The sequence below is a fragment of the Microtus oregoni genome, unplaced genomic scaffold (genome assembly GCF_018167655.1).
Source record: "Microtus oregoni isolate MIOR12 unplaced genomic scaffold, Mior012 000021F_ref0000039, whole genome shotgun sequence".
Classification (NCBI taxonomy): domain Eukaryota; kingdom Metazoa; phylum Chordata; class Mammalia; order Rodentia; family Cricetidae; genus Microtus; species Microtus oregoni.
This window is the reverse complement of record NW_024543080.1, coordinates 27,488,598-27,514,630: the sequence shown is the minus strand read 5'-3', so window position 1 is coordinate 27,514,630 and position 26,033 is coordinate 27,488,598. Positions and strand designations below refer to the sequence as shown.

Below are 26,033 nucleotides of genomic sequence, written 5' to 3'. Positions count from 1 at the left end.
GGACACGCTTCTTTTGTTTATTTTTAATTTTTGTGTGTTTGGGTGTGTACGTGTGTTGTATGTATATGTGGTATGTATGTGTATGTCGTGGGAGGGTATTCATGCCCTTGCGCATACATGTAGAGGACAGAGAAGGACACTAAATATCTTCTAACACTCTCCACCTTATTGCACAGAGACAGGGTCTCCCGCTGAACCAGAAGCCCCCCATTTTGGCTGGGTTGGCCAGCCAGTAAGCTCCCAGGCCTATTTATGTGACTGTGTCTCTGAATGCTATGGTTACCGGTACACATGGCCACACCTAGACTTTACATGGGTTCAGGGGACTTGAGTTCAGGTTCTCGGGCTTGAGCAGCAAATGCTCGTACCCACTGAACCATCTTCTCGGCCCCTCCACACATTTCTTTTGGAACTTATGTTTGGTTTGAAACATCAGTGTAATCTAAATATCCACTCCTTTCATTATTTACACTTTTGTTTCTCTTTAGGTACGTATGATTAAGAGTACTTTAAACCTGCACAATCTGTATTTTTCACAGTTTTTAACCTGGAAGGCTTTTTTCCTTGTTATAAAAGTAGGCGTTTATTAATGTAGAAAGGTGAAAATGACAGCCACAGTTTTGTAGACATCCTGTAACTATCTGCTGCATAAAAATATTTGACTCCAATTATATTTTTCTTTTTTGTTGGTTTTTGAGAGAGGGTCTTCCTTAAACTTACCCTATAGCCCAGGCTGTCCTTGAACTCACTCTGTAGCTCAGGCTTGAACATACAGTAATCCTTCCTCAGCGTCCCTAGTGCTGGGATTACTTGGATATACTTGCGTAAACCACTTACCTGTGGGCTTTGGCCAAGGAATGTCACTTCAGTTATTGTATCCTAGAGTTGAGCTTCCACTGTGTGAACTGTTTATTAAGGTTTTGTTGCAGTATCATCTTCATCACCACCACACCAAATATTGTGGCTTGAAGGAGACACATGCCACATAGGCTCATGTATTTGAATATTTGGTCCTCAGTTGGTGGTTCTCTTTGGGAAGTTTATGGAACCTTTAGAATGTGGAGTCTTGCTGAAGGAAATATGTCCTTGGGAGCAGAGTTTGAGGATTTTTAGCCTGGCTCCATTTCCTGTTTGATCTTTCTGTTCCTTGTGTATAAATAAAATGTGATTAGCCAGCTTCCGGCTCTGGGCACCATGCTTTCCCCAACTGTTACCTTCCTTGCTGTGCTGGACTCTGTCTCCCTGAAATTCTAAGCCAAAATAAACCCAAAGTATGTTAGAGATGGGAAAACACTCTAAATGTTCACAGAACATTAATTTTGAAAAATTGTCTTAATATAAACAATACTTCCTTGAGTTCAGTTGTAAATTGTTTTTTATTATTGCCCCTTTGAGTATCTGCATAATTTGAACTTCAAGACTAAACATTTTCAAATAATTTTAATGCCTAACAATGAGAATTTATCAATGATGTGTTGTAAGAAGGCCATTAATTTGTTTCCTGGCTAACCGGCAGCTCAGACCTGAAATAATCACATAGAAAACATATTATTTAAATCAATGTTTGGCCCATTAGCTCTAGCTTCTTATTGGCTAACTCTTACATCTTAATTTAACCCATCTCCATTAATCTGTGCATTACCATGAGGTCGTGGCCTGCCAGCAAAGTTTCAGCATGTCTGTTTCCTGGGGCATCTCCATGGCTTCTCCCTGACTTCACCTCCTTTCTCCCAGCATTCAGTTTAGTTTTCCCCAGCTATCTAAATTTTTCCCTATCAACAGGCCAAGGCAATTTCTTTATTAACCAATGGTATTGACAGCATACAGAGGGGAACCCCACATCAATGGTGCCATAGTTTCTGACCTATATGTCACATGATCACTCAAGCAACCTGTTGTTGCACATGCATTTGTACTTCATCATTTTAAACCATGTTGTGGTGTGTATGGTTTTACAGGAAAATGCTTGTGAATGATCGGTGTGTACATCTTTAGGTCAAATTGCTAAAAGGCAAATTGCTAAAGTCTGTAAGATGCATAAGACTACAACTTTTACTCTTACTTTTTAATTACCCTCCTGAAAGATAGTATAGAGTTTCTTTGTTCTCCTCTTAGCTGCACTGAAGCTGTCTATTTCTTCACGCCTTCCCCAGCATTGAATCTTACTATTATTCTTCCTGGCTAGTCTGGTGGATTGGATTGTTTTCACATCATGGTTTCTGTGTTCAAGGGAAATTTTTAGGAGCATGTTAAATTTCTCCTCCTGTATATTTGTCAGGTGTTTGCCTCATATGAATAAAGATAATAAAAAGAAATAAATGATGTTTTAGTGAGACTAAAATTTTTGAAGAATGTCCTGGAAGGAGGAGAGTCTACTAATTTTTGGCTTTTTTTCTTTTGCTTGTTAGATATCTGGGTTAAAAGGTGCTTTGGGGGGGCTGGAGAAATGTCTCAGAAGTTAAGAGCCCTGACTGTTCTTCCAGGAGACCCGAGTGCAATTCCCAGCACTCACATGGCAGCTCACAACCGTCTGTACCTCCAAGATCTGACACCCTCACACAGACATACATGCAGGCAAAACACCAATGTGCATAAAATGAAAAAACGTATTTTTTAAAGTTGCTTTTAGAAATATCAAGTCCCGAATTATATAAACCTTCAGGGCAAAACTCTATCTGTGCATCGGGACTAATTACCCCATCTTGTTTCCTGTCCTCCAGAATCTTACCAGCCACTACATTTGGTAGGGCCTATCACCACTTTCAATTCTTTCATGATGTCGAGTCAGCCATGAAACCGCCTAAAAGTAATTATGATTTTTCTGAATTATTAAATTCTGTACCTTTAAGCCGGAGGTGGCGAGCCCTTTGTGTTAGGATGGTTTTTACCTTGCCCGGCCTTTCAGTGGCACCAGGTTAGATGTCTGTGCAGAGAGTCCTCCAGTCCATCTGGCTTACAGACGGTCACCATTAATACAGCAGTGCGCCGCATCATATACGGATGTCTAAACATCAAACAAATCATACTCCTTTGATGTCCTTTTCAATCAGTCTTTAGTTTCAAAACTATTCTCTACAGTGGTAAGTAGAACGGCAAAATTGCTTTCTGTCCGCCCCCTCCTCCCCCACGCTGTACACTTCAGCGTGCCTCAGAGGCTTTTAAACACTTAACTGCTTCAAAAGACACTTGATCCAGGATGACTGCCTTTCCTTAGGATCCTCTCGAGCGTGTCGCATGCATGCCGCGCCGTGTCCTTTCCTCCATATGTGTGGTCCATGGGACCTGCATGGAGAGCCAGTCTCCATTCAAAGGCTTTTCTGTTGCATGCCGGGACTGCAAATGGGAGGTGCTTCCTATTGTAGTAACTACGTGGGCCTTTGCAGAGGGGAAGGTGTATCACAGGACCAGAGAGAACACATGGCTCTGCTAATCTTCCACCAGTTCCGGTAGAGGAGGAAGCACACTTTATGTTCTTGTGGTTTTTGAAGGCCAGCTATGGTTGCTGTTTTATGCTTGAGCTCATGCTGAGACCTAAGCCTGTGCAGGAGATAGGATTTTAATATCATACATTTCTTGCTTTTTCTTATCGTATCTTTCTAAGTGGCCAGTGGAAAATTGTTAAGCAGATGAGTTTCATGGCAGTGTCCAAAGATGTAATCAAAAACATAAAAATAGATTGTTAAATGTCCATGGAATTTACACTGTCATCCTCTTGCCTCTTATCTTGTGCTTGATGATCAAGAATCAGAGAAAAAGGGGTGACTCAAAAAGTTGTCCTCTGGTTAGGGTGCCATGGGGATCGAAATCTAATGAAACAATTTCAAAAGCTTTATCCACTTGTGAATTGGATAATTCACATTCATTGATCACCTTGGGCTTGAAAGGGAATCAAGAGGAAGTTAAAGTTATCAGGAAAGAAATTAAAAAGAGGATATTTATTACCAAAACTTCCAAGCAGAGTGGGTGAGATGGACTGCCACCAAGCCTGGTGACCTGGGTTCAATCCCTTAGACCTACATAATGGAGGGGAAAATGGACTTCCAAGTTGTCCTCTGATCTCTACACATGTGTTGTCACAAAGGTACACACACACACACACACACTTGTGCACACTTACATGCACAAATAAATAAAGGTGGTAATAAAAGCTTTTTTAAGCACAGTGAGTGCTCTCAGAGGAATTACTTCTTGTTAAAGAATGAAGGTCTTATATAGCACTGTCCTCCAAGCCAAACAGCTGTCATCTGCATGAGTTCAGCTGTGGCTGCTTACAAACGATCATTGCAGCTGGGCGTGGTGACTGTTGGCATTCCTTCATAGAAGGACATGTGGGAGGGTCATGGAGCCCTCACCTGTGTACACAGCCATGCCTCCCAACCAGTTTGTATGCAATTCAGTCCACTTGCACATGACCTAGTGATCTCAGGGAAGGGCTAAGTAAGGTATGTTAGGTGGGGGAGACATGGGGAAGGTGGTTCTCTATATGGGGAACCCATCATCCATGCTAGGTGTAGACCTTTTGTGTGGCTGCCCTAGTGTCACCCATGCTCCTATCAACAACCCCTCACTCATGTTCTAGAAGTAAGCCCAGTCATTTCACTAGTGAGGTCGGTGGAGCAGAACTTTGCTTTGTCGTTGAATTTTTAAGATGAGGGCATGGATGTTGACTATGTAGATGTTGCCTAGTCTCAATCAAGGAGAAAATTCTCAAAAAAGAAAGGAAATGGGGCGACTCACTAGCTCAGCTTTGGAAGTAATGAGGAGCAAAATAAACCTTAAAGATTCACCAGAGGGAATAGATAAAAATAAAAGCTGAGGCTTGAAGAAATAGAACAATGGACAAAGTATCCAAAGGTCAGTTCTTTGGAAACATCAATAACTTAGATAATCCCCATGAAAGCCCGATAACAGAACAAAGTGGACAGGAAGCACAAAAATGCAAATATGCAAAAAAGGAAATAAAGAATTGTTAGCCAATAGAAAAGGCTAATCTCTTAGCAAAGTAGAAATGACCAAAATTAACCCCTAAAGTAGAAATTACGACTATGCCAACTACTGGAAATGTAATTTAAGAGTGAGCTTTGGTGTGGGGCAGTAGCTCAGTCAGTGATGTGCTTTCTACACAAGCATGAGAACCTGAGTTCTCATGGTGCCCAGGACCCCTGTGGTGGAAAAGCTGCACACTTGGGAGGATTCTAGCACTGAGGAGGTGGAGACGTGGAACCCGGAGCCTGACTGGCCAGCCAGCTAGCCTAGCCAAATCAGTGAGTTCCAGGCTATTGAGAAGCCAAGGTAGATAGCTCCTGAAGAAAGATGCTCAGAGTTGCTGTCCACATGTGTACGTGTGAGTACACTTGAAGACACACACAAACACACACACACACATGCGTGAGCTAGCACTGATGAGTGCTCTAGAACCAGGTCTTAAAGAATGAATGATTTTTTTTTTAAATCTTTCAGTCTCAAGCTGGGCATTGGTGGTGTATGCCTTTAATCCCAGCACTCGGGAGGGAGAGGCAGGCGGATCTCAGTGAGTTCATGGCCAGCCTGGTCTACAAGAGCTAGTTCCATACAGGCTCCAAAGCTACACAGAAACCCTGTCTCAAAAAACAAACAAAAAACCCAAACAAACAAATAAATAAATCTTCCCGCCTCCTTGATGTATAATTGATAAACAAAATTATATATATTTAAAATATAGAACATAATGTTTAAGAATATATGTAAAATGATCACAATCTATTAACACATCAGTCTCCAACATAATGACCTTTCTTTTTTGTGTGGTCAGAACACATAATATCTACTTTCTTGACAAATTTCAAGTGTACAATGCAATATTAATAATCATAGTCGCCATATTGTATATTAGATCCTTAGAATTTATTCATCTTTTAACTGAGAGTTAGTACTGCATAACCAGCATCCATTTCCCCAGCCCTTGGCAACTGTTCTCCCCATTATAGCCTTTATTTCTTTGCATTTGATGAGTTAAGATTCCACAAATAATTAAGATGAGGCTGTATTTGTCTTCCTCCATCTGCATTACTTCACATGGCAGAATGTTCTGGGTTTCATTCATGTTGTCAAAAAAGGACACTTGTTCCCCTTTTTACGGATGAAGAACATTTTCTTTGTTTCTTTTCATCTGCTGAAGAATGTGAATGTGACTGCTTCCATTTCTTGGCCATAGTACAGACTCAAGCATGCTATTTAAACTATTCCAAGTGAATTTTTAAAATATGCTCGGCACCTGTTGTCTGTCAGTCATAGTGCTAGTCCTAAAGTACTCTTGAATATGACTCCACACATGATGAGTCAGAGGCAGAGTGTGCACCAGAATGTGTATGCATCCTGTTACTGTGATCATGGGATATGTGGTGCTGAGGGAGTGTGATCCAGAGACATGTGGATATCACCATGGCAGGAGACATTTGAACGGGATTTTTATAATATCTTCCTTTTAGATTACATGTAAATGGGCTTTTGGGTACCTGTCTTAAGTGTTATCGATGACTGGTGTGGAAGGTCCTCCTGTCTATGTGTTGCTTTTATTGGTTAATGAATAAAGAAACTGTTTTGGCCAATGGGAAGGCAGAGCTTAGCTAGGTGGGGAAAACTAAACTGAATGCTGGGAGAAAGAAGGCGGAGTCAGTGAGAAACCATGTAGCCCCACTGGAGACAGACGTAAGAACTTTACCTGGTAAGCCACAGCCACGTGGCGATACACAGATTAAGAGAAATGGGTTAAGATGTAAGAATTAGCCAATAAGAAGCTAGAGCTAATGGGCCAAGAAGTGATTTAATCAATACAGTTTCTGTGTGGTTATTTTGGGGCTGAGCAGCCAGAAATGAACAAGTGACTTTCTACAACAGATGACCTCCTGGCATGCCTGATTAGAGCATTTATTGAAGCCTGTGACAATTATGTCTTTATATACTGTAGGCCAAAACATACACCAAGAGATAATGACATACATGATAACGAACAGAGCCTTTGGAATGACACTTCCTACATGATCTTCTTCTACATCTGAAAAGTTTTTAGGTTAATATGCTAGAAGTCAGTGTGGAAAAAAAATTTAAAACTCCAAATACTTTATGGGGCCTCAATCTTTCTTGTCTCTAGGTACCCATGGATGCTCTTTCAGAATCCCAAGAGGGTCCTTTGTAGCCACATTAGTGGCTCTCTATTCCTTTGTTCACCCTGCCTTCTTCATCCCTCTCCCTGGTGACTTTTGTTTCATGAATGTTTTGTGAACACAAACAGCAAATTGGATCCAGTTGGATGCCAAGAACATACTAGATACTATTGGAGAGGGGAAATGTGCCTATTAGATTTATTGTACAAATTAGACCAAACATTGCAGTATCCATGGATTTTTTTTTAATTTTAAGTACACTTTTTAAAAAGTTTCTTAAAGATGCATTTGTGGCTTCCACTCCTGAACGTTTATCGAGTCAGGAATTTATGGGCTGTTTGAAGACTGCTTTGCTCCACACCTTTTTAAATTACGTATTAAAAAAACCTGGCATAGTAAAGGTGCCCCATTTCAGTTAGGAACCCGATAGACCGACAGACATGGAAGAGCAAAAGCAGTGCCGTGGCCGTGATGTTTCCACCATTTCCTTTCTTCTGCTTTTGACTTCTCTCTACTTCCTCTTTGTCACAAACATTTACATATTAGCAGAACATTTGAAGAGACCTGTTTTTTTTTTTTCCAGCCGAATATCTTAAATGCTAAAATTACTCCCGGTCACCATCTCTGTTGGTGAGTGCAAAGGTTGCTTATGGCTTTTTACCCTGTGGCATTTCCTTTCTTACTGGCATTGAGCCTGCTCAGTGGAGAGGTTGTGACCCATCAGTGCAAAAGGGATGGCCACATTTGAATCTGTCAGTATGACTCCTGCTTGTTTCTTTTTCTAATGTCAACCACATGCCTGACCCTGACTGAAGGACTGTTCCCCCCGGTCAGTGTTAACCAGTAAATCCTTGTCTAGAGAGGCGGTGTGAATTGCAACCTTTCTTGTGAGGCAGGAAGGAATTAGACTCCTAGCTGTTGGAGTCCTGTGAGCCTTGCCTGCCTTGGCTTGGTGTTCCCAGTGGACTAACTGAGAGAAGAATATGAGCACAGCAGAGTGGATGATGGCGATTTCATTTTGTTTGCATGTCATGTGAGAGTCTCAACTCTTTAGCTTCTGAAGTCGTATTTTATCAACGGAGGGGTAGATGATGGAAACAAAAGACTGAGGTTCACCGGGTACAGGAACTGCTGAGCTGCAAGAATTTAAAAGGATGTCTTGGGGTCAGGAAAGATGGCTCTGTGCTTAAGAGCACTGAGGGCTCTTGTAGAGGACCTAGGTTCAATTCTTAGCACCCACGTGATAGCTCCTGACCATTTGCAGCTCCTGTTCTAGGGATCTGGCACCCTTTGACCTTCTCAGGCACCTGCATGCATGTAGTACACATAAACTCAGGCAAACATACACAATACATGCATGCCTGCATACATAAGCATATCTCATAACAGTGACTCTAAGCACTGTGACCTGCAGTTGAAGAATACTGTTTGCCTAGGTGATTTGATTCACACTTTGCCAGATCATGTATTCCAGAACTGTATTATGTAACAAGGCAAATTTTGTTGCTGGCAATGGCCCTTTCCCTTCCCTTCCCTTTCCCACCCCTCCTCTCCCTTCCTTTCCATCACATAATACAGATTGCCATTTTAGATATTCGGTTGAGTGACAGTTGGTTCCACTCTTTATTTGTCTAGTTCATCAAGCTGCTAAAGAAAAACACTATAAACTGGCTAGCTTATGAACAAAAGAAGTTGATTCTCATGATTTTGGAGACTGGGAAGTCTATTATCAGGATACCAGCAGATTCTGTGTCTGATAAGAATCTGCCCCCTGGTTCATAGATGCATATTTTCTGTCTATAATATCACATGATGTAAGGTGTAGGGATAGAAAAATTCATTTATGTGGGGTCTGTCCTCATCACTGTATCACTCAAAATTCTCTAGAGTCACAGAATTTATGAAACGAATCGCTTTCTCTTTTCTCCTTTTTTTTCTCTCTCTCTGTCTCTCTCTCTCTGTCTCTCTCTCTCTCTCTCTACACACACACACACACACACACACACACACACACACAAACACACACACGCACACACATATGAATGAATTTATTGGTTGGTTTGGCTTACAAACTGCAGTCCGACAATGCCTGTTTATGAATGGGAAGTCCAAGAATCTAATAGCTTCCCAGTTCCATGAGGCAGGCAGTTTCAGCTATTTTATTTGGATCCCAAAGAAGGAAATCAGTGGACTGATAGTGGTGAGGCAAGCAGGCAGCACCCCTCTTCTTCCAATGTCCTTATATAGACCTCTAACAGAAGGTGTGGCCCAGATTAAAGGTGTGCCTTCCAGCCTGAAGGTCTGCATTAAAGGTGTGTGTCATGCAGCCTCAAGACCCGGATCATAGGCATGTTGTCTTCCTGCCTCAAGATCTGGGTCACAAGTGTGCCCCCCATTTCTGGATTGTAGTTCATTCCAGACATAGTCAAGTTGACAACCAAGAATAGCTATCATAATCACTTTATTCCCTCCCCGAGGTCTCTCCTCCAAATGCTAACCTTGAGGTTGGGGTTAGAGTATGGGAATTCTGGGTAATGCAGACATTTAATGTTTATACTCTTTTCAGAACTTTTCAGCACCGCAGACTGAAACTCTGTGCCCATTAAACAATCCCTTTCCATTATCCCTTTCTCTCTCCGACCCTGATAACCCCTGGTCCATACTCCATCCTTCCGTGACTACTCTTAGGTACTTCATATAAGCAAAAGCATATATAGTTTCTCTATTTTTGTGTTGGACTAATTCCCATTAGCTTAACGCCCATTGTTGTAGCATGTCCCCAATGAATGTCCTTCTGTCTGCTGGCAGATGCATTTGGATTGCGTCTATTTTTTGGCCATTGTGAATATAACATCATTGTTCAAGGAATCAAGTTTGATCTCTACCTCCCCATTTCCATTATTTTATGTATATGTTCAGAAGTGAAATTATGGGCTCATGTTGTAATTCTGCTTTTAACTTTTGGAGAAACGGCTGAATTATTTTCCTAAACATCTAAGACACTTTTGCAGTCCTACCAGCAATATACAGAGCTTTCTTCCTCTACATTCTTCCCAACACTTTTTTAAAAATTGTACAAAATAATACTGTTCTACTGAATATTTTGTTGTGTTTGATTTGCTTTTTACTTTGGTTGCTTGATCAGTGGACACTGGTGTCTATTTTCACTAGTTACTTGGTACTGCCGCTAAATGACTTGCATATTTGGAAGTCACCCATACTAAGGTATTTATCCTATCTCAGTGTGATTAGTCCATTAACCCTACAGTTAGACTTGATTACAGTGTCAAATTATTTTAAACAATTTCTTAATGCTTTTTTTCTTCCAGTTCTTCATCCATTTGATCACGAAGCCCTAGCAAATCCTTAGCGGTCTGTCCACTACATTTTATCAGTGGCCGTGGTCACACTTGACAAGCCAGACACATGCCTATTTGATAGAGTGTGATAGATAATTTAAGGAGTGTGATCCTGATGCACACGAAAACTATTTTCATTCAATTCCCCAAGCACAATTAATGGAATATATTGGGAAACAATTTGCCGATGTAATTTTTTAATGCTTCTGTTGCATTTTTAGGGTTAGGCTTAAGTAGTTTAGGAAGCAGGCCAGTACTTTATCAGAGGATTAGATTCCATGACATCTAGACAGCTTTCCTGATTGTCTGGAGTCCTACTTCTGAGAGCATTGTTGTAGACTTGTATACATGGCCCCTAGTCAGGAGTCCAGAAAAGCAGATCAAATCAAAATGCCAAAGGCCTTGGAGTCTTTGGAATTGGGGCACTCTAGATCTTAAATACCCCATAAAAAAGAAAAACTGTGCTTCAATTGCTAGTGGGGGAACTGTGCTTGAGAAAAAAAAAATCTCTTGCAAGAAAATGAATTACATAAGTAATTATTGCTCCATTCTGAAGCATTTGTATTATTAACTTTGAGAAAGAAGGCGGCATTGTGGCTTAATAGATAAACTTTATTGTGTTTTTAGAAGCCCTAAGTTTGATTAGTGTTGATTGATATGTTTACAGCAGTAGTAATAACCGTATATTCCACTCCCTGAGAACAGAACTGAGAGATTAAAAAGCCAGTTTGGACCCTCCCTGTGAGTCAAGCTAGCGTTCCTGGACCAGGTTCCCTGTTGAAAAGTCATTTTCTCGTGTTGGAAACAGTGTCTCTCCTTCTTCTCTTCATTTACTGAAAGGGTTTGTGAGCTTGCCCGCCCCCCAGTCTCTTTAGACATTGTCGGGGAGAGCTTCAGTCTGTGCAGGCCTGCAGGGGTCTTTTCCTGGCATGTTTTCCTAGTGCAAGTAAGGACAAACAAGTGGCCCTCCTTACAGAGTCACTAACAACTTCAGTTAGGAACTGAAGTGAGGGTCAGCAAGCCCAAGCCGGCAGGAAGAGTAGACAGATGAGCGAAGGGCAGGCCCCTGAATCACAAAGCCCTGGCTTCCTGTTGCCTCAAAGGGTCACCTGTATACCCACTTCACATCCACTCTATAACTCATGCCCATGTCACTGCCATTTCTGACCCCCAGGTAAGGGACTCCTGCTGTTAGTGTTTTACATCTGGGTGAGTGTTCCTGTGCCCGAGTTATGCTAGGCTCTATCATGCACATATATCTATTTCTTCCGGGCTTCTCTAATTTGCAAATAAGAACCCAGCCCGGATGATGAACCCTCCTGCTCAGGGTGCTTCACGCATTACTTTACGCAGTAAAGATGACCGCGAGGGGTGCACCCACACACTGAGACAATGGGGATGTTCTATCGGGAACTCACCAAGGCCAGCTGGCCTGGGTCTGAAAAAGCCTGGGATAAAACCGGACTCGCTGAACATAGAGGACAATGAGGACTACTGAGAACTCAAGAACAATGGCAATGGGTTTTTGATTCTACTGCACGTACTGGCTTTGTGAGAGCCTAGGCAATTTGGATGCTCACCTTACTAGACCTGGATGGAGGTGGGGGTTCCTTGGACTCCCCACAGGGCAGGAAACCCTAATTGCTCTTTGGGCTGATGAGGGAGGGGGACTTGATTGGGGGAGGGGGAGGGAAATGGGAGGCGGCGGGGAAGAGACAGAAATCTTTAATAAATAAATAAATTAAAAAAAAGATGCAATGAGCTGATTCAAGTGTTTGAAACTAGAAAGTTAACACGGCTTAACCTCTGACACTTTTGTCTTCACCACAGCCAAGGTGTACATCTTGCTCCTGTTGGTAAAAAAGAAAATAATAACGGATTATCTCCTCGGGATATCCCACTTTGTCTTTTAAATAGAAATGGTTTTCAGGCGCAGAACCTGTGATGAGTGGGGTGAGGAGATTTAATGTCATCCCTAAGAGAGGAGCTGGTGAAAGATGGCGGGGAGACAAAGGACTGAGAGGCAGGGGGGTTAGGAAAGCTTCTTCAAGGATGCGGAGGGAGCTGACGGAAGCCCAGAAGGGTTACCACCTGTGTCTAGTGGGCCAGTGGCTGCGGGAGCTCATGTATCTGTCGCTCCTCCAGATCCAGAACAGCACTGTTATGTCCAGTAGCCTTGAGGACGGAGCTGTCAATCAGCAACACCCCTCCCTTGTCCCCCCCAAGCTGAGATATAAACACAAGAGTCACACCGGGGGGGCAGACGATCAGCACTACTTCCCGTGAAGCTACCTAAAATGCATGGAGCAGGAGCTGCAGCCAAGTGGCTCTCGAATTAAACAGACCCAGCCATCCATTCCTGCCGCAGCTGGACGTCCACAGCATCCCCCACAGAGAGCCCCCCTCCCCCGACCACATGGTAGAGACAAACAGAACACATGTGTCTTACAGACAGGCTGTCTGCCACAGAAAGGATATCTCAAACTAGCTGAGCTGGGTGTGTGCCCCATTTCTTGAAGCAACTTGCGGGGAGGAGGGGTTAGGAGTATCATATTAGCCAAGATCCCTTTATGTAGATACATGACTGGTTCTTCCTCAAGTACAGACCAGGAAGGTTTGATTCAGCCAACAAACATATCTGTTTCATCTGTACTGCTCCTTTTCTCTCTTCGTTCTGTGATAGAATACTGGAGAGGACAGGCAAGGGAGTCAAACAGTCACGCTGCTCAAGAAAGGCAACATGGGGAGAGGGAAATGGGCAGAGGAAAAAACAAGAGGTGTTTTGAGGGAGAATGAGAAGCCTGCAGTGGGGAGAGCTAGTGTGCAGGAGGAGGATGGGGGTCAGAATCTGTCAGGCAGGGCTGAGTAATGAAAGCCTGGAAATTCCGGGTGTAAACGGGAATGGCCTCACTGGTCCTCAGACATGCCGTGTAGAACCCTGCCAGGGCCTTGGCATTGCTTGTTCCCCCACTTAGAGCCTACATGCTTCCTAGAACAATAGCTGGTGAGCAATTAGTAAGCACTCAATAAAAATGTGTGGATTGCATGATCCTAAGAGTGGGGGAGACGTAACATGCCAAGGTTCTTGTGTGGTGTTACATAAGGAAAAAAAAGTGCACAAAGCACTTAGAATGGGAATTTTTGACACATGGCAAGAATCCAATAAATGGTTTCCATATGATACTTACTTTGGGTAAATACTGTTCAAGCACTGATGAACGGTTTTCTGATTAAAAAGATGTAGCTGATAGGTTTTTTTTTTTTTGAGAAGTTCAAGGGAACAATGAGGTAAATCAACTTCCTAAAGTCAAGAAACTGGTGTAGAATAAAAGCAATAAAGTAAACTTACAGAGAGACTTTGAGGACATTTAGCTGATCTCCCCCCACTTCCCGTGCTTATGAGCAGTTGACTCCTCAACCTCTGTGTTGTTCAGTGGCCTCACTGTTCAGTCTTAGACCGAATAGATGTCCCCAGAGAGATGCGGCTCTTTGAGTAGTGGGCGTTCCAAATTAAACCCAGTTCCTTTTCTTTCACCAGCTCATCTTGTTCCTTAAGATCATTTCAGCTTTGGCAACAAATGGGCACCACCTAAAATCTCCGCCATTGCATCCCTGGCTCCTTAGATCACTCATCTTTCCTCCTCTTGATGCTTTTGAGTTACTTCTTCCCAAGGTCATTGAACAGGCTCTTTGGTGGACCAGATGCCTCCTTGACCAATGAGTCCCTCCCAGAGAACCACACACATTTGCCTAAGTTAGAGGGATGGTTCCAAGACTCCACAGGAACTGACTTAAGTTCTTCACAGTCTAGAGCTGTGCTCATTGCCCGCCTCCATCAACCTGAAAACTTATATTTTTTCCCCTTTCCTCCCTTCTGTTCTTTCTTTGGAAACCTACCATGCTTTTGCTCATTCCCCATCCATGGTTTTTTTTGTTTGTTTGTTTGGTTTTGTTTGTTTTTTAACTTCAAGAACCCACCCAGATGTCACCTTTCTGGATCAAGTCCCTAAAGCCTCCCAGTTGTGGTAAGTTGCTCTTTCCTCTCGGAGGCAGAGCTGGTGTCCTCGTTAAGTGCTCCTGGCAAATAAAAATGCTTTGGTAGTCTGGCGAGTTCTGGTTGTTGTTGGACGCCAGCCAATCCCAGGAGTTTGACTGGAGCCTGTATGGACTGGGAAGGAACTGGGAACACGGCAGGTCCAGGAAACCCCAGCGTTCTAGTAATTATGGGGGAAGTTCCTGGAGATGTTTGGTAATGTGTTCCTCAAGTTTTGAACTTCTTAGTTGCATATGTGTTGAAGGGAGTTTGCTTCACATGGAGAAAACCTAACAAGAAACACATTTTAAAATGAGTTTTATAAGCAGGAATAGAAAAGTAACATTAATCTTAGCTGTTGACTTTTCTAACAAGATCTGGCCTTCTGTGATCTACTTCTACATCTTTTTTGAGATATCCTATGGCTTATTAAGGTTTTATGGCAAGCTTGTATTATAGACAGAGTATTAGAATGATGATCCACGGTGATCACAATTTACATGTTTGTGGTTTTCACCTAATCTTTTCATTCACAGCAACTAAAAATGGCAAGGATGTGTTATTTTGTTGAATTTTAAAATACCTGGCTGTGGTGAGGTTTCCTGAAGCCTGACTCTGCTTTGCTTTCACGTTCTCTGAACTTCAAACCGTGTTGATCTTTCTCTAATTGAGGAAAAGAAATAAAACCAAGGCAAGCGGGTCCACCCTGCTGAGAGGACTCCACTCATGGCTGGTTTCCTCGATTACGGCCAGAAAGCGGCTTGCCCTGTACAATGGCTCAAGGAGATGGACGACTCTTCTTTTCTAGGTAGAAATGACTGCTCAGGGAAGTGAGATGCAGCAAGTGGTTTCTTGTTTGCCGTCAAAGAAGAAGTGAGCAGCAGCCTTACGATGTGGATGGGGCGGTGGAGCATTCCCCAGGGTCTGCACTGGGGTGCCTTGCCGGCCCCTCCATCCTGAAGCACTGCCAAGGGCAAAGCAGGCCTCTTCTGTGGGCAGAGGCTGATGGGATCTGTGAGCCAACTGGAGCCAGGAGCCAGGAGCCAGGAGCACCGGACTTCTGCGCTGTGTCTTCCCGCTGCAGGGTTTGCTCCATTGTGTAATTAATAGCCCTACACATATACCTTGGCTTACCTAGGCTTTTCTGAACTGAATTGGGAAGGATCGCTCGGGGGGGGGGGTTGTTTTTGTGTAGTAATTGCCAATGAGGACTGACATGCAGGCAACTACCTTGTACGCCACCTTTGCATATATTAGCCTGCTCCCAAGAGTGAGGCTGCCTGTAGGCGCCAGGGGAGACTGACAGTGAACACGTGACAGTAGCGTCTCTCTTATTTTTGTAATCCTCCATGTCACTGACGGGCTGTGCGCAGGGTCTCTCTTTTTCTTAGACGCATAAGCTGTTCTTCATTTTATTTTCCAGTCTTTGCTCGACCTGAGTGGGCAAAAATGCCCTGACAATGACCTCTGTTTCTCAGACCTCACTCACCTTCAGGGAATACATTCTGAGATCCCCAGAAGATGCCAGAAAGCTCAGTTAGTACCAAACCCTGGGCATACTAGGTCCCCTCCCCCTCCAACACATACAGTCGTGGTTGGATCTGAACTCGTGCTTTGACCACTCTTTCCCTAACTGGTGGTAGTGTTTCACAAGGCTGTGGAACCTTCAGAGGGCGGTGCCTCTCTGAAGATGCAGGTCAATAGTAAGAGGCAGACCTCTGAAAACTATAGCCCTGCCACTGATTCTGCCTTATGCTCAGATCCCTGGTTTACTCTAACGTGGACAGATTCCATCTCACACTCCTGCCATCATGAGCTCCATGGTTTCTCAACCATGATGGACTGAGGTCTCTGAAAGACGGGCCAAAGTAAACCTCTGCTTCTTTAAGTTGTCTGCCAGGTATTCTGTCATAGCGATGCAAATGTAACTAATACACATGTCGACCAATGATAAATTCAATATATAAAATAGTAAGTTGTTAATAAAAGCTAATGGTCAACAGTTACGATAACGTACTGTAATAAATTTTCAGTACTATTGCTCTTGTGCTTTGAGGCCATTATGGATTAAGATGCAGATTGCTCAAGCTTGTGGTGGCTCTCCAGTTGTCCTGATAGCCAAGATGGCTTCAGAGTAACTCACATGTAGGTAGTATATTTGGTGTGGGTACACGGACAAAGTGGTGACTCACATCCTGGGCTGGACAGAGTGATATGGTATAACACTTTATCACATTATGCAGAACAGCGTGCAATTTAAGGCTTATGATTTTTTTTTTTTTTACTTCTGGAGTTTTCCATTTTCTATTTCCAGACCATAGTTACCTATTGGAAAAGCTGAAACCTTGGAAAGCCAGCTCGAGAATTAGGGGAACTACTGTAACGAATGCCTGGAACAGGCCAGACTGTGCTTTTTAATGCATGTTTCCTGCAATTCTGGCATCCACATCTACAAGGCTGATAGCATCCTCCCCTTCCAGACTAGAGAGGTGAAGATTAGGAAGGTTAGGAAGTCTAACCAAGAACACACAGCCGGAATGCAGATGGGGCTGAGGTTCTAGCAGAAGTCCTTCTGTCTCCAAAACTATTATTGCCGTGTTCCCTAGTGTCTGTTCTCTTATTTCCATTGTCTAATTTGATACAAGACCTCTGTTTATGTGGGTTTTGAATTTTTGGGGTGTGTGTGTGTGTGTGTAGATCAGAGAACAGCCTGTAGGAGTCTATTCTTTCCTTCCACCTCTTAGTTCCCTGGGATCAAGTCATCCAGGCCTCCAAGCTTGGCAGCAAAAGCCTTTACCCACTCAATCAGCTTTCCCTGTTTATGTGGATTTGGAATAAATCTAAAAACTTATTGCTCTGAAGTTGCTAGAAAGATAGTACAGTCATGTCTCCTCCAGGGCCCCAGAAAGCATTTTCATTTACTGGACATGCTCATAAATCAGTGGAACGGGAGAGCTCTGAGGCCTAACCAAGAAGTCAATGCATGGTGGCTGTACAAACAGTGGTTCAAACACCTGTATTGATACCAGCCTGGTGACAACAGGCTCTTTCAGGAAGTCCGTGTTTGACTACAGTCCTTTCCGCTTGGTCAGGGTTACTGTCTGTCAGGAACACCCGGTTGTGACCCCAGTGGCTTTTAGGGCGTCCACTCAGAGCTAACAGTCTTCCTGCCTTGAATTTTGCAGAGTTGGTTTTGCCAGTAAAGTCCCAACCCTTCTAGCTGAATCTACTTTTATAAACTTGAAAACTTTCCCCACATATGTCCTGGTGAGAAAACACTTCAGGAAAAGGTGTTAGGTTGTTGCAGTAAATAACTGAACACTTTTCGCCTGAGGTATGGTGAGCTAAATATCACTTGTGGGCCAAACCCTGCCCGGAGTCCGCCTGTTTAAGCGCCATGTGTTGTGAGCCCTTGTGAGCCCAGGTTAACTGATTCCATGGGTTCTCTTGTAATGTCCTTGACCCCTCTGGCTCCTACAATCCTTTCTCCCTCCCTTCAGCAGGATTCCCCAGCTTGGCCTGATGTTTGGCTGTGGGTCTCTGCATCTGTTTCCATCAGTTGCTGGATGAAGCCTCTCCGATGACTATTAGGTACCATTCTAAGAGTATAGCAGGATATCATTAGGCAGCGTTACATTGACATTTTCCCCTCCAGTTGTGTTTGATCCCCTCCAGCCTGTGGGTCCTGGCGCTCCAGGCAGTGTCGGGGTGGGCTCGTTCTCATGGCATGAGTCTTAGGATGGACCAGTCATTGGTTGGCCACTCTCACAATCTCTGTGCCACCCTTACCAGCACATCCCATAGGGAGGCCAGACTGTAGTCGAAGGTTATGTGGCTGGGTTGGTGTTCCGATCCCTCTCCTGGATTACATGAGATGACCAGTTCAGCTTCATATTTAGAGTTGCCAGGTATGTTAGCTAGGGTCATCCTTGTAGATTCCTTGTAGATTTCACTTGCACCAGGTTTATGCCTGACCCCAAAGGGCCCCCCTTTTCCAGTCACCTCTACTGCCAGCCTCTCCTCTCCTTCCAGTCCCTCCCCCCCACCTCCCCTCCTCTCCCCTCTCCATTCCTCCTCCTCAGTTTCTTCTCTTCAGAAAAGTGCAGGCCTCCCATGGATGTCAACCTGCCATGGAGTATCAGGTTTCAGTAAGACTAGGTACTCTCTCTCCTGTTAAGGCTGGATGAGGCAACCTGGTAAGAGAAAATGATCCCAAAAGCAGGCAGCAGAGTCAGAGACAGCCCCCCCGCTCCCACTGTTAGGAGTCCTACAAGAAGACCAAACTACACAACTGTAACATATCTGCAGGGAGCCTAGACAGTCCCATGCAGACTCCTCGACTGTTGGCTCAGTCTCTGTACTCATCAATTCTTCATATTTTGCTGTTTATATACTTCTCTCTCTAAACACAGAAAACCGCGTGTACAATCTCTCCATTCCTGTCTTTTGCTCTGTGGCCCCCCTCTTGTCACATGTGAAGATACTTGTGTGTAAACAGACGTGCATAGACAATTTTCTTTTTGAGCCATTTGAAAGTTGTGTTATAGATGCAACACACCCTTAAATAATCCAGATGTGTACTTAAAAATATGATGTCCACTGCCTGCACTGCATCGCCATTGCCACACCTCGGAAAGTTAACGCCCAATCCGTAGTTTGTTCAACAGTCTGCCATATTTAACTACACAGCTTTATTTACCTTTCCTTCTGGAATCTAGTGTCCAGTTAAGGCTCATATATTTAGTCAGTGTACATATTTAATTACCAGGTTTTTTACAGTGACTTTTTTCAAGTCCCTAGAAAGCTCCCCAAAAGATTTCTTGATGGAATTATTGGCTGTGAGCAAGTGAGAACCATTTGCTAGTCGCTGTAGTAAATCTGTGACTCCCGCTTCTCCTGTGGGATTGAGACGCTGTTAAATGGTTTAGCTCTGATCTTGAGCTACTAAGATGAGGGCTTCGCTTGAAATTTTAAATGCGGAGCCTTCTCAGTGTGGCGAGAAGGCAGATGAGAAAGTACGGGATGCGTCCTTTGTAATTAAGAACACGGTTGTTCTTGCCTGCTCCAGTGGCTGGCCTCTGTTAGCTCTTGGCTCGGTGGATCTTCCTTCTGGCGTTGCCTCTGCCTAGGGTTTGGCTCTTCTCCAGCGTCATTAGGTTACAGCAAGGAGTTGGAAACAGACCTGCACTTATTTAAATCTTCCAGCCCAAATTGTCCCTGCTGGCTGCCATACAGAGCTTGTATGTTTGTAGGCTGTGTACTGAATGCTGCACTGTGTTCCAGGGTGCCCGTGTGCATCTGGGGCTGTGCATAGGAAGAACACCTCCTTGTTTGTACTCATGATCCAGGGTGCCATAGTCCTAGGGGACTGCATTTTATGCTCGCTGGTGATTCCTAGAGAGCACCCGCTCACTTCCTCACTTTCCCGAAAGGCACTCACTTCAATCCAAAAGACACTCAGATGCCCACTGGAGCCCACCTGGCATCTGAACAGGGCACTGCCTTGTTTAGGGTTGCTTTCCTCGGTAAAGGGTATGTTTACTCCGCTGAGATATGGGCCTGCAAAGCAGGGTCCTTATTTTAAGCATGGCAGCCTCAGAACCAGTGGTGTCTTTGAGAAATTTCAAAGCCAAAAAGAATGGGAGTCAGTGGATAGGGGTGGCGGGTGGGGGGGAAGAAGAGAGGGATGAAAGGAAGGGGAGGGAGGGAGGATGGAAGAGAGAACATACTTGTGTTCTGGTGGGAGGCAAACAGGAAAGAGAAAAACTGAGAAAGGGATGGAGGCATAGAGGGAAAGAGGGAGAGACCGAGAGAAGGAGGAGGGCGGTAATTTCAGGATGGATGAGTAAGCAGAAACTGCTAGAAACTGGAGAAGTGGGAGCATGAACTGCTGCTTTGGGGGCTTAGCGTTTTTACCTCCGGAGAATCCCCGGTCCATCTTTGTTTTTATTTATTTATTTATTTATTTATTTATTTATTTATTTAAGATTTCTGCCTCCTCCCCTCCACCGCCTTCCATATTCCTCCCCCTCCCCCAATCAAGTCCCCCTCCCTCATCAGCCCAAAGAGCAGTCTGGGTTCCCTGCCTTGTGGGAAGTCCAAGGACCTCCCACCTCCATCCAGGTCTAGTAAGGTGAACATCCAAACTGCCTAGGCTCCCACAAAGCCAGTACGTGCAGTAGGATCAAAACCCAGTGTCCTTGTTCTTGACTTCTCAGCAGTCCTCATTGTCCGCCATGTTCAGCGAGTCCGGTTTTATCCCATGCTTTTTCAGACCCAGTCCAGCTGGCCTTGTTGAGTTCCCGATAGATCATCCCCAATGCACCCCTCGCGGTCCTGAGTTCCTTGCTCGTGCTCTCTCTCCTTCTGCTCCTGATTTGGACCTTGGGAGTTCAGTCCGGTGTTCAATTTGGGTCTCTGTCTGCTTTCATCGCCCGATGAAAGTTAATCTCCAGGAGGATGACTATATGTCTTTCTTTGGGTTCACCTTCTTATTTAGCTTCTCTAGGATCACGAATTATAGGCTCAATATCCTTTATTCATGGCTAGAAACCAAATATGAGTGAGTACATCCCATGTTCCCCTTTTTGGGTCTGGCTTACCTCACTCAGGATAGTGTTTTCTATTTCTGTCCATTTGCATGCAAAATTCAAGAAGTCATTGTTTTTTACTGCTGAGTAGTACTCTAATATGTATATTTTCCATACTTTCTTCATCCATTCTTCCATTGAAGGGCATCTAGGTTGTTTCCAGGTTCTGGCTATTACAAATAATGCTGCTATGAACATAGTTGAACAAATGCCCTTGTCATATGATAGGGCATCTCTTGGGCATATTCCCAAGAGTGGTATTGCTGGGTCCAGGGGTAGGTTGATCCCGAATTTCCTGAGAAACCGCCACACTGCTTTCCAAAGTGGTTGCACAAGTTTGCATTCCCACCAGCAATGGATGAGTGTACCCCTTTCTCCACAACCTCTCCAGCAAAGGCTATCATTGGTGTTTTTGATTTTAGCCATTCTGGCAGGTGTAAGATGGTATCTTAAAGTTGTCTTGATTTGCATTTCCCTGATCGCTAAGGAAGTTGAGCATGATCTTAAGTGTCTTTTGGCCATTTGAACTTCTTCTGTTGAGAATTCTCTGTTCAGCTCAATGCCCCATTTTATAATTGGGTTGATTAGTTTTTTACAGTCTAGTTTCTTGAGTTCTTTATATATTTTGGAAATCAGACCTTTGTCAGCCCAGTCCATCTTTGTGATGAGTTAGCTGGGATGCAGACTTCGCTAGTTGGTTCAGCATGATGTATAACTGCTCTGTGTCTCAGCTGCCCCTGATTCCTGCAGCCTCTTTTCTGCATCTGTGAGACCCACTGCGATCAGTCCTCTGTGGCCCTATTGCCCTCTGGTGCTGACCTTGAATTCCATGCTTGGATTCTTCAGATATACCACACTGTTTTGCACCCTGCGTTTTTTGCTGATCGTAACCTTGGAACTTTACGTAATTGTTCAGACTGCAGAGCACTCATCTCTCAGTTGAGGATAGAGTGTACAGGGATTAACAGAGTTAATATAGTAAATGCAGCCTTTGGAAGGATGTTGGTCACATGACATGGGCCATAGAAATGTCAGCAACTTTCTACTGTTGCTCTTTAGAGCCCACGTGTGTTAATTTTTTATTGCCACATTAACAATTACCATAAGCTGGCATCCCAGAGCAATACCCATTTATTACCTCACATTGTTTCTAGATTAGATGTCTGGATAGGGTGAGCCAGGGCTCTTTGCTCAGAATATCACAGGGCTGAAATCAAGATGACTGCAAGGCTGAGACCTGGAGCATCTCCCAAGCCTGTCCCAAGTTCATGGCAGTTAACTGAATTCAAGCCTTTGCAGCAGTGGAGTTCAGGGCCAGCGAGAACTCTTACATCACCTTCTGTTTAAAAGCTCCCTAATTACCTCAGTGCCAATCAGATAATCTTCCTCTCAGTTAACTTCGAGGCAGTTGTTATTGCCATAACCTGATCACAGTCATGGGTTTCACTTGTTCACAAGGGGAGATTGCCTCTGGTGTGTCCATCTTGGGGGCCTGAGAGTCCTGCCTACACCCTGGGTAATCAAAAATCCCACCTTTGCTGATCCCTTTGAACTATTTGGGATGAACTGGATAATCACCACCCTGAGTTGAGCTGTTCACAGAGCAGTTTCTGTCAGCACTAAGAGAGTTTCTCATTGATGTGGCTCCTGGAACTGATACTCCTTGTCCTATAAGGTTTTACAAGTTGATGGAGCTGATCGTGCCTTTTGAAGTCTCTTGAGAAGAGGACAATTAGAGATTCCTAGCAGTAAATCTGCTGGCCAGTTAGTTGTCCCGGGCTCTTCAGTGGGTGACCCACAACTTGCATTCCTTTCAGAGCCATTCATTTACTCCTCGGGCCTCTCATAGATGCGTAGCCCAGCTGGAGCCTCCTTTGCTGAGAGTGTAACTGTCAGGCAGTCCTGTTCCTCTGCTGGTGCACAGTAAACCTGGGCCTGACAGGGAATGACGAGGGTCTTTGCGTTATTTTCACAAGTTTTTCTTGCTCTCAGTTTCCTTCACAATCGAGTCTAGATTTCTTTTTTAAATTATTATTATTTTTTTTAGCAAGGTAGTGGGGTTCTTCATGACATCTTCATGTATAGCATTGTGTCTTGGGCTCTGCTCTTCTCCCACACTCCCTCTATTTGCCGTTTCTTTCTTTTCCCACACACTCAGAGAGGGCAATGGAGTCAATGTGACATGAAATATGGGACCAGGTTGCTTTTATCTTTTAATTAATCTTACATTCCGTTAAAAATATATTTTTAGCCAAAGCCCATAATGAATGTATGATGAGTATAAAAATTCAAAAATGATATATTTAAGTCAATTAATAAGAAAAACAAAGGTGAGAACACCTTAGGCAGCAAAATCTTTTATTATCTTCAAATTATTTATTATTACAATGTCCTATTTTATGTGTGTGCTGTATGTTTGTGTGCACATGTATGCATGCAGTTGGAAGTTCACATGTGTACACATGGATTGTGGAGGCCAGAGGTCAGTGTTATGCATCTTCCTCTATCAGTGTTTATTAGTTACTTTTCTATTGTTATAAAATGCCATGGCCAACAAAACATGTAAAAGAAAGTGTTACGTTGAGCTTATGGTTTCTGAAGGTTAGAGTCCATGAGGGCAGTGCAGAGACAAGGCAGCAGGGACGAGCGAGAGCTCACGTCTTGACCATAATCAGGAGGCAGGGAAAGCGCACTGGGAATGATGGGAGTCTTTAGAGCCTCACAGCCCAGCCCCAGTGACACACTGCTTGCAACAAGGCCACACCTCCTACTCCTTCTCAAACACTTCCACTACTGGGGACCAACCTTGCAAATATATGAGCCTATGGGACTGTTCTCATTCAAACCAATACAGCTGTCCTCCTCCTCCCTCTCTTCTTTCTCTTCTACTCTTCCTCCTCCTCTTCCTCCTCCTCCTCATCTTCCTCATCCTCCTCCTCATCATCATCATCACCATCATCATCATTATTATTATTGGAGACAAGATCTCTCTTAAACCTGGAGCTCACCAGTAAGCACTTGGATTTCAGGCATATGCTATCATGACTGGTTTTTTCCTTGGGCACTGGGGATCTGAACTGTGGTACTCATGCTTGCACAGCAAACACCCAACAGATAAACCTTTACCCCTGCTCTAATTCTATTTTTAAAGCATCTATTGATACCAAGTTCTAAGCAATAAGGCATGGGGAAATGATTTAGGAGCAATGGAAAATACCTGACTGTCTGGAGTACTGTTTCTTAAAAGAAAATGGTAAATTCTCTTTGTAGCAGCATTTGACTTGCAGTTGTTTACAAATGTATCAAGCTAAAGGAAAAAAAAATTGGCATGGCTAGGACTTTGGAAATCTGAAGTGTCTGTTTATTCTGGTGTTTCCTAACTACAGTTTTGTTGTGTGACACACCATGATTTCGATGTGGCTTTAGCAGCCATGATGGCTGGCATCTTGACAGCAATTTGGACTATCATGAAATGGGACTATGTCAAAAATGATCTAAAGTGACACCTGGGCTTCTTTTCTTCCTTCCAGGACAATACCATCTTATTCTTGAGAGGCTGCAAAGAGCTCGGCCTTAAAGAGTCTCAACTCTTTGACCCAAGTGACCTCCAGGATACGTCTAACAGGGCCACTGTCAAGTGAGTAATGCCTGGTTTATGTTTAAAGGAAACCCTTGATGTTTGGATGCGCAGTTTCGAGAGGATGTTGTATGTACTAAGAGGTAGAAGATTACACATACCTAATAAAATAAAAATGCACAAGCAACAGTCAGGCTTTCGCAGCAGGACCCGGTGTCTTCTCCTCTGTGTGGAGCTCCGATTCTGAGCTAATGTCGTTTTTCAAGTGAATATAGAAGCAGAATTTTGAAGAAGAGAAAATGGTAAGTAGAGTTTAGAAGCAAGGCTACAGCAAAATATGTACAAAATCTATGGGCCTTAAGCAGCACCCCTTTAATTGGCTCCAGTGGGACAGTTGAATAAGCCCTTGGCAGACTGCACTCAAACAGATTGACCGCTGTTGATGGTGGGGTGTGCGGGAGATTTTCTTGTTTGTGACAGTGATTAAGCTTTTCAGAGATGGATCATTGGCCTTTCGGCCATTTCTACCTGCATCTATTTAGTGAATCACATTTGGGGGCAAAGAATTCTTGCAATAGGATGAGTTTCTGTATAAAGAGATAGCTCATGAGCAGAGTACCAAGATCCATACTTAGGAGGTCGCAAAAATAAATTGCCAGTAGTTCAGGGCTTCTTCAGAGCCTGCGATGTCATAGAAAGCAGTTGTCATTTTATTCAGAGTGTGGAGTATGAGTATAGTTGAACAATAAGCTGGATTCTCTCCTGGGACCAGAGAGATGGCACAGTTGTTAAGAGTGGGTAACACTCTTGCAGAGGATCCCGGTTCAGTTCCCAGCACCCATGCTAGGCAACTTACAACCTCCTATCACTCCAGCTCCAGAGCAACAGGCTCTCTCTTCTAGCCTCCATGGGCACCTGCATTCATGTGCACATACTCATACACTGATATAAACATATACAGACGCATACACTGATATACACATATACATATATATACCCATACACTGATATACACATATACATATCCATTCACTGATATATACATATACATACCCATACACTGATATACACACACACATATACATATACATAAACTGATATATACATACCCGTACACTGATATACACACATACATATACATACCCATACACTGATATACACACACACATATACATATACATAAACTGATATATACATACCCGTACACTGATATACACACATACATATACATACCCATACACTGATATAAACATATACATATAATTAAAAAATAAGTCTTTTGAAAAATATCTAAAAGTAGGGTAGGCACCATAGTCTGTAAACTTAGCACTT

The 26,033-nt window shown here is 43.5% G+C and overlaps 1 protein-coding gene across 8 annotated transcripts in view; it reads left to right on the top strand.

The window, feature by feature from the left end:
* The window catches only part of Limch1 (LIM and calponin homology domains 1), a 317,259-nt gene that overhangs the window by 200,224 nt on the left and 91,002 nt on the right, over positions 1–26,033 (top strand). For all 8 annotated transcript variants that reach the window (XM_041671170.1, XM_041671169.1, XM_041671162.1 and 5 more), the window contains exon 4: positions 24,655–24,761. In XM_041671170.1, coding sequence (XP_041527104.1) covers positions 24,655–24,761 — 107 coding nt within the window. The remainder of the gene's footprint in view (positions 1–24,654; positions 24,762–26,033) is intronic.